Here is a 9,964-nt window from a genome sequence, read left to right as displayed (position 1 = left end):
GGAAAACGAAGAAGAATGGAACAGGCTAACAAGTGTGCCACTCTCTCTAACGGTTTCAACATAAACTGTACCGAAAATAAATACCTCACGATGTCTATCTAATTATGAACTTGCTTTACTTTCACGGAAAACATTTTTGGTGACAACAAATCTAACAAAGTAACATATTTACCAACACATGTTCTACGCCACTACATACTTACATTTAAAGGTGTGCTGCTGCGTCGGTTCAGCCATTCTCCGCAAGGGTTTTTGAAATTGGTCCGTGCGCAAAGCATTGTGGGGATTTTTAGGACGCGAAGTCTACCCATGTGCAGCCTCGAAATTTCCCCCAAACCAAGGACGCGGCCTCGGTGGAATTCCAAGTATGCTGGAGATTGGAACAGTACTTCGGCGGCACTCGATGACGTAGCATCCTTGAAATATTGGCTTGGAAGCCAGTATCCTCGAGATTGAGAAACGGCCGCTGACTGCAGTGGGGTTTGAACCTGTGACCCGCTGGTCCGAACCCCGACGCACAACCCACTGCGCCACACACCTCCCTATAACGCACGATGTGTTGGAGCGCTAGCCGATAGAAGCGTGAGTGTAACGTAGTGATGTTACTATGTCGCGGAAGTAAACAAAGGAGTCCAATCAAGGCATTTTAGGCAGGGGGGGGGTGTGGGAGAGATCTTTGGGAGTGTTTGCCTTTGCAGACCATTTACATGCAAAAAAAAACAAAAACTATGAAACACACTACAGGAAAAGGGAAGACCCAAAAAGGCATAAGACGGACCCTTTAATTATCAGTTGCTCATGCAAGTTTACTCTTTCTATCTAATGTGAATGAGATGCTGCTCATTTGGTAGAGCTAAAAGTTAGTTTCATTGTCTTGCAAAAAACTTTTTATTTCTATATATGTTGGAGGACCAAAAGCAACAAATGTGCAGACCTGAAGAATTTAATATGGGCTTTTCTGTCCCTGGCGTGCAGCTGGCATAGTTTTTTAGGTTTTGTTGAAATTCCTTTCCCTTCTTTTATCACCTCCCTGCCCTATGCAAGCCCAGATAACTGTTGGAGGTGATTTAGTATCACAAGAGCTGGTGATGAGGAGGAAAAGGAGACGGAGGGGGAGATGTCTGAAGGGGGAGTAATAGATGGACAGGCAGAGATCACCAGGGGTACGGGTGGGCCGCGGAACTGACACCGAATCGTCTGAATCTGGGTTTCTCAAGGACTTCTGTAATTCACAGTTTTATCTCTGCCTGGGGGATCGTGAGGAGACTGATGGAGGAAAGGTGGAGGAAGAGAAGGAAGGGGCTTTGTCTCGGGGAGCGGAAGAAATTGAGAGAACAAGTTGGTATTTTAGGAAGGGGAGATGGATTGGTATCTGATACAGTGCAACTCCAATGACAAATGGCCTCTGTTGTTTTTCAGAAGCACAGAAAGCAGCCCGGGTGACGCTCACTGCTCCTCCGTTATAAAAGTGTGTGGATAGGTGGCCTTTACTGACAATTAATGAGACTGGGGGGATGTCCAACACAGGAGATTAATGTTGGATATTCAAGCAAGCTGTGGATAAATCAAGCCTCACGCTGTCAGTGGTGAAGCTCATAAATTACAGCATTTCAGAGCAATACACGATTGAGTTGAAATACCTCAATTGTTTTACTTGGCAAACCTGTAACTAAAGCACTTGTTTAAGTGGCCAAAGCGACCCATCATCATACTAATTCAATAGTGTTCTTTGTTTTAACTGTGCTGCAGCAAGTGTATTGATTGTAAAACAACAGAGCACTAATTGTCTCTTCAATTTGCAATGCATTTAAGTCTTGAGAGGGTCGGGTCCTTATCAGCTCTGAACCAGGCACCAGGAAATGGCGCTGCATTCTCACACAGAGGCACACTCCCATTGATGCATCCAGATTCAAGCGTGCACACATTTTCGCATACAAATGCCTAGAGCAGGGATGCCCAACCTTTTTTGAATGAGAGCTACTTTTAAAGTTGCCAGTCTGCCGAGATCTACCAGTCCAAATAGAGAGGCGTAGCCATTACTGACAGCCTACTACCAGGTAAATACACACTTCTACTTGTATAAAACTAACCTTTGTACGATTAATACTTCATAAAATACTGCAGATCCTTTATCTTNTACATATTACTTGTTAGTCACTTTTATCCAAAGCAACTTACATACTCAATGTCCCTGAGACACTTCACCCCAAATTGCTCCTGTGGGGATTGCCCACAGTATTGAGTATGTAAGTTGCTTTGGATAAAAGTGACTAACAAGTAATATGTAATGTATGTATAGGCTAAGGGGCGGGACATCTCTTGACAAATCACAACAGAGCGGGCAGGCAGTATTGGAAAAATAAAGACCTTTTTGAACATTAGAGCATGGAGACACACAATACAAAGAGCAACCTGAACATGGGAATAGTAAGGCCCCTTTATTATCAATTTCAGGAATTTGAAGCAAAACTCTTTTGAATGTTTAAGAGAAGCTACTGTTTTTACAGAAGTGCATTGACACCTCTAAAACAAGTGGAGGCAATCAAGTTGGTGCAGGGCCTCCAAAGTATGGATCCATGTTTTTTTACAAGTATGTTCATTGATAAAGACATCAGTGGTGATCAGTTTACAAGTCACTGATGTTTTGCTTTAACACAATTTATTTCAGGAGTTTATTTTCCAGCACAAGAATCAATACAAACTCTGATTTCTCATCCAAGAACACATACAGCCTCTATATGTAATGGGTTTCTAGCCAAAAGTGAACTAGTGGTGCTTGGTCTAAATAATCCATTACAGAGACAAGAGGGGAAGGAAGGTGGCTGAGTCAAAAACACAGAAAGAAGGACAATTAAGACTCAGAACCAATACTCTCTTCCTTCCTGCTTTGACCCGCTGGGCTTACACTTGTTCTTCTTCCTCTGCTGTAGTTTGATGGACAAGCCTCAGCAATTATATAAAGGTGTAGTGATGTGTCATCTGTCTTTCCTGGGGGACTGATGTCAACCCCACTCTCATATGAGACGCTGTTTGCCTGACAAATGGCCTAGGGGTGTGCCAGCCGGAGCAGATGAGGGGCAGAGGGAGGGACTCGGGCCATTTTGATATTAAGATGATGGAGACGCGGTTTCGTCTTTCCACTGAAGTGCCCGGAGCCAGATTGCTTCTTTAGAGAAATGATTTGAGCTCAATATTCCTCTACAGGAGACAGGAAGGTAACAGAACTGAACAGAATGAGAACAAAACACACACAGGTGCTGCTGTTCGCACAGAAGTGATTGATGAGATGCTGGATCAGGATTTTCTTTGGCTGAATTACTCCTGAACTTACAGTATAGCAGCTCTTTGCAATTCTATAGGTATTTGCCTTTGAGCTCGGTCTATTTCACCGAAGGCCTAGCTGGTAACTGTGTGTGTGTGTGTGTGTGCGTGCGTGCGTGCGTGCGTGTGCGTGCAATCTCTATTTATCCAGGGAAGGTTTTCTCAGCACTTGCGGCTCCTCTTGCGGTAACACTTCTTCACATCTCCAAAGCCGGTTACTGAGGCGGTTTTTAGAACAATTAAAGTCATAAACTGTTTCGACTAAACTGTTAAGGGAAAACACACCTGATCAATTTTTCCAAAAATGTTGATGTTAGTTTCTATGGGGGAAAAAAAGAGCATTGTACTTTTCCATTTGTGCCACCTGGGTATCACAGTTTTTATTGCAATCTCAAGCGACAATTTTCCAAAATGCAAATGCTTTCAAAATGTGACATTACTGTCACTCTGGGGCCGGCCTGAAGCCTGTAATGTTTTATTGGCTGGAACTGGTTGACAAAGCCAGCCTGATTTTAAAGCGTGTGATGGAAAAAGTCATTAGGATTAAAAGGCCCAATCAGATGCTAATCAGCTGATCTTGTGGGACAGAATGGAGGCTTGTTTGCCTGTCACAGTTGGAGCTAGACAAATAAGACAGGAAGGACAAGGAAAATTGATCCAAAAATGCACATACTGTACACACACACACACACACACACACACACACACACACACACCCGCACTCGACACAAACAGCATAAGAGGGCAGGTGTACTAGATGCCCCGCCATGCCTGACTGACTAGCTGACTGGCAAGGTCACACAGATTTTGGATGAGTATGCTGGGCATCACTGAACCCACCACTGACAGGGGAAGGATGCACGTGCACACACACACACACAAACACACAAGGCTGTCGGGTTCTCTCCCTCTCTCTTCCCAATACACACACAGTCACTTTAGGCACAAACTAGGAAACACACACAAATGCACAAGGGCGAAGAAGCCTCCATGATTAAATTGGTTTATTTAAGAGGGGGAACGCGGGGTTGGCAGTCGGGGAGCAAAGGCAGATAGGGGGTAAATACATTTAAATGCAATTGTATGTTTAAGCTTACATAAGGAATGGGTTGGGGGGGGGGAGCAACCACTGAACGCAAGTTTTTAAACATAGAAGCAGGATAACAGAGGGAGACGAACAAATAGAAAAGCACCAAGAGGAAGCGATGATAAGAAAAATGGCAATGAAATTAGTAATTTAACACAAAAGCTGCATGTATCCAAATGTATAGGATCCATGTATACATACTGTATGCTACACACTCATTATTACAGTCTCATGTAGTACACACAAGTTCACAAACAAAGTAACAGTGAGAGACAAGCCTGTGGTTAAGACTAGAGCAGTTCCCAACTGCCTCTTTGACAGGAAGCTAAACCGCATTAGCAGAAACAATGGAGCACTCAATCTCCCCAGCGTTCCCTGGAGAGGTAGCGGGGTGAGAGGAAGGAGATTTAGCCTAATATACGTGGGGAGGCAGGGGGCTTTGGCATGACCCGGTTTCCAACGCGTCTCTCTGTCAGCTGGTAATTGAGGAATAGCAAGGTATAGGCCGGAGCCTGAGTCAGTGGATAAGTAATGATCTTCTTGGGTCATTGACCCCCGTCCATTATAGTTAATCTAATCTGAGAAATAAATAATGAAATTCACCTGTGAGGCGATCCCAGAGAGGATCAGCACTCGTGCCAATGTGTCAGCACTCATTCTAAGAAGTGTCTGAAAGGCAGGAAACGGCACATAATTCGCACGGACCGGCCACAGCTGCTGTCAGAGCCTCAATGAGCACGAATCTGTCTGTCAGCTTAAATGTCTGTCTTCAAAGTAGTATTGATTTTTTGTATTACCGCTTTGGGCCCAAAGAATAAACGAGCAAATAAACAAAGGATTATCATAAGTTGATTGGGGATCTTTTCGTCAAACATGACCTATTGACACATGTGGCAGCGACGCAGTGACGTTGGCAGATGTTTGGTTAATGATTACAGTCTGATATTCGACTACCTTAAATTTAAGCTCCGTTTTGGTCTCTTTTAAATACTGAGGGAAATAACTGGGTTCTTAGATAATAAATTGTGTTAAAGCCTCAAGTGTGCCAGTTGTTTGGTGCTGGGAGAGTAGTGTACAGAGGCTTAATCTCGCTGTGACTGAAAATAGGATTGATGAGGGCGGTGAGAGAGAACCAAACAGTAAAGTTGCGGCCCATAAAACCAAAGCAATGAGCCGAAAGACGCTGAAACACTCCGTATGGCTGATGGAAACTGCAGAGCTGAATGATTATTCTCCTCATCATCAGTTTTCACATGACATAACCACTTGACCCCGTGTAATATGAAATATTCATTAGTATGACTATTAGGAGTTCAAACATTTAAGGCGAGAGTCAAATGTTTATTTGCTTTCTGAGATGAGATGTATACATTAACTAAGGAGCTGGAGCGTGTGAAGTCTGGCTTAGCGTTACAAAATGCAAAGGAAGCAGCTAGCTTAACTGCCTTTTAAAACACATGCAAGTGTTTCATGTACTTTATTTAGCATCCTTCCAGACAATAGATACGTACATTGAGGAACAAATTATGTTCTGGTTCGATTTCTTGGCGAATCACAGATGTTTTCCCAACTGCACAACCTCTCAAAAGTTTTTTGTCACACTCATGTTGCCAGGTTTGGTATTATCATGCTTTTACAGAGACAAAAACTTGTGTTCACCAAATCTGGCAAAGAGTGCTAGAGCCAGAAATGGCACACAAAAGGACAAACGTACTAAAATCGGCCAAAAAAGGGTTGTGTTTTTAAGCTGAGAAACATGTTATTACGCTGAAGGAAATACAAACTGATATAACGAATACTGACAGAAAAAGCACAGACACATAACTAACTAATTGCACACTGCTCGTTGTACGACACACTAGGGCTGCTCAATTAATCGTATTTTAATCGCAATTACGATTATGAAAACAACGTAATCGAAATAAAACGATTACTTTTTTTTTTTTTCTTTTTAAATAATTTTTTTTTTTATTGGTTTTTCAGTTGAAGTATAACGTTCAGGGTAATCATATGTTAAAAACATACCGTTCACATTTTTTTTTTCTCCAATAAATTGATGTTTTCAAAGTAAATGGATAATCGTTTTTTAATAATCGTGATATCAATTATTGAATCGAGCAGCCCTACGACACACTGTGTACACTAATGATTAAATATACTATTATATAGAGTACATAACATGTGGAATAAGAGAAGAGCACCCTCATCAATATAGAATCAACATAACATGTACATTGGTAGCATTACTATTCTACATGTATGGCAAAGTAAAATCTGTATTTTCTGCAGCAATGCATTTGTTTTTCCTCAAGTATAGGCAATAACTCAACTCCATATTTAACAAACAGTCTGGGGTTGATATCAATCTTTTGATTTCACTCTTGGAAAGAAAGCGAACAGGGTATTTCCTGACTATCCACGCATAGTCCACCATCTTTCACACATGGCCCAACATCAACTCAGTGCAGTGCTGCAGAGCCTCTCACCCAGATGATATACAGACCTCTGTCGTGACACATCTCCCTCTCTCTGAATCTCTCCATCTCTCTCTCTTTTCTGTCTCACTGCCCAACACATCTCCTATATTAGGTAATGCACAGCCCACCATGTAAAGAGCAATAGATTATTCTATTCCTGGTGACAACAGAGGAGAAAGGGGGAGGGAAGGAGGATTATAAAGAGCAGAATGATGAGGAGGCTAATTTAAGCAGTTTGGAAATGCTAGAGCGAGAGAGTGAAAGAGAGGGAGAGTGCAGGCTTAATGGAAATTAAGTTTATGTGGTGAGGTGCCAACTGTCAGTGCTTTAAAATATGTTTGTTGGGGGAAAACGTGTTTTAGCACATGTATTTCGGAAAACAAAATGCCTCGTTTCTAATCCACTCTCCTCACCCTTGCTACCTGCGTAAATCTCTCCCCAGCACTAATGAACCATTAAGACAAATACTGAGAGTATATTTACTGTGTTGACAGAGGAGGCTACACTGCTCAGTCCCTGGGGTCCACAGTGAGTTATGGGTCACCTTTTCCTCTCTTCTCGCCCTGCTTTGCGTCCCTGTCTCCTTTCCTGTTTCCACTTGTAACTCCCTTTCTCTCACTTAGCCATATGGGGACTGACACATGTATCTCTCATCTTCTCCCACAGAGCGGCGGGGCTGTGCGACTGTTCTGTGCGGCATATAGTTAGCAGATCCTGTGGTGATGTATTGAGGGTAATGGCCAACCGCGTTTTGTTGAGATTAATTGATACTAATGGCTAACACAGTTAGCGGTGAGTGATGGCCGCTACACTGCAGACACACTGGAGGATTAGACACAAATCAAGTTGCGACTCTGCTTCCACTGCAGCAACACGCTCCGTCTGCTCCGTCATCTAAGAGCTGTCGGAAACAAAAGAGATGTGTGTGGGACCATAAAGCAGCTCTTGGGCCTCTACTTAGCTGTTTGCTTGACTGGCATCCTGGCAAATTGTGACATCCACAGTTTGACAACCTAAATGTTTAAAGTCATTGATGACTTTCCAATGAAGTTATCTTTAGTTAGGCTCTGTTTTAAAAGTAATTCACTGAGCTGGAACCCCTTTAGGAAGTAAAAGAACAAAATCTTGCAGAGTGTATAAAAAGTTTCCTCAGAAAAATCACCCCAAAAGTACATTATGGAGGCCGAACAGGTGGCAGGCAGATCGTATAACAGGAAGTGAACGATTCATATGCATATTGCAGGAGAGAAGATGTAATCCATCCTAATCGTGCCTTAGCAAAAATCCAGACAAGAGATGCATGTTAACACCAGACATAAGGCTAGGGATATAAATTCATTTCCACTGAATAGCAACTTAAATTTGGTGGAGGCTGTGAGCTAAGAGAGGATTTCATTTAGAGTCACTTAGACCTTTATTTGAATGTGTGACAATGCCTCACTGTCAAATAAAGAAATGTCAGCAAAAACTATGCCAGAATTCCTCTAATACGCAGACTACAGTTTTACTCGACCGAATTTGAACAGAAATGACTTAATTTCACTTTATTGTCAACTAAATGCTGTTAAATGCCCACCAGACGCACTTTAAATCCCAACAGAGACAGCTATTATGAAAGGAGATAATGAAAACCTGCAGGAGGATTTTATTTAAATGTGAGAAACAATCAATAGCTCATGTTTTGAGAGTTGAGACAACAGGTGTTTGGTTTTTGTAATGATGTTATGTTAACCTGCATGCATACTAATACCTATATCAGATAAGGTTGAATGAGTTGGATAATTTAGTAATATATGCGCTTGTTTTTTATCAATTCAAACCACGTAATTGTGTATCTTGATATCTCAATTTAGGTTTTCATCAAGATATGATACCTTTGAAAGATCATAAATTATCAATCTGCGTAATCGCCCAGCCCAAAGTGTATTTCAGAATGATATGATGAATATATTGTTTTTTCTGAGCAGATCAAGCGTGCATCATTTTTGACAGAAACTTCATCAGCTGGAGCCACGTCATGTAGCACTGTGGCATAAATTAAACTGATGCTCCTCTCCTCTGCTCTGCCTGCTGTTAATCACAGAATGTGACTTGACAACTATTTGAAAGAGAGCCCATCATTGCACTAGACCGGGATGACTCATCCAGTATGGCTGCCACTCCATCACAGTGGGCCGGCCTAAAAAAAGTTTCTCTGCGATCGCTTAATCAGTGCTCCTCTCCGCCTCCCCGCTCATAACTCATTCTCTTCCCCTCCTGCAGACCCCACCTCTGAACCGGACCACTGGTTTTGCTTTGCGGAGACAAAGAGTGTGTCATTGTTCGTCATTTCTTTCAATTGCCTGACTGACAGCTCTGACAGCATGAAGGGTAGGAGAAGAGTGACTGTGACGTGCAGCTTCCTTTTCCCTCGCCACAAGATTTTAAACTTTCTGCTGCGTTCAGGGCCCTCAAGCACACAGCCAACACCGCAGCCCCCTCTTCCCCTCCCCAGGAGGCCTAAAATCCCATCATCCCTCTATGTCGGCACCGCTGTTGCAATCCTCACCCCATTAGCATAATATTCCCATTCCCTTGCCGCCACACTCCTACAGTATCAGACAAACTGCTTGGGGAATCGTACTGGGAGATGCCCTCTCATGGTCATATTCCGTCTTATGACTTTCTCACGATTCATTCCGCTTTACCACCCTCATGCAGATTCCTTCACTCACTCTCTGTATGTCTTCTCAAATGTGTCTGTCTGTTAGTGCAGACGACTCTATTAGAGGTGTGAGTGAGAAAGGTTGCAGGGGAAGTGAGAGAGATATGAATGAGATGCAGAGTAAAGCGAGAGAGACGAAGTGTAACACCGTCTGTTTACATGGCTGAAAGGCTCAAAGCACTTACCCCAATGATCTAAAATGCGTTTATATCTTATCACTTTTACCCTAGATGGGATGCAGTCACAGTATTTGCATTTTGGTTACATTTGGTTACTTAGAACAGCGGTTTTCAAATGGCGCGTTTCCACTGCAGCGCGGAGCTCGCTTTAAGCGTGCCGAGCCGTGCGGGGCCCGTTTTTGGTTGCGCTTCCACT

General features: G+C 42.8%; 1 protein-coding gene across 1 annotated transcript in view; it reads left to right on the top strand.

The window, feature by feature from the left end:
• The first annotated feature begins 1,139 nt into the window (after positions 1-1,139).
• Positions 1,140-9,964, top strand: part of LOC104955708 (probable cationic amino acid transporter) — a 16,168-nt gene continuing 7,343 nt past the window's right edge. The window contains exon 1 of the mRNA XM_010783095.1: positions 1,140-1,342. Coding sequence (XP_010781397.1) covers positions 1,140-1,342 — 203 coding nt within the window. The remainder of the gene's footprint in view (positions 1,343-9,964) is intronic.

The sequence above is a fragment of the Notothenia coriiceps genome, unplaced genomic scaffold (genome assembly GCF_000735185.1).
Source record: "Notothenia coriiceps isolate Sejong01 unplaced genomic scaffold, NC01 NC01_scaffold00024668, whole genome shotgun sequence".
NCBI classification, from domain to species: Eukaryota; Metazoa; Chordata; class Actinopteri; order Perciformes; family Nototheniidae; genus Notothenia; species Notothenia coriiceps.
Note: the sequence above shows the minus strand (reverse complement) of the source record. Positions and strands in the feature narration are given on the sequence as shown.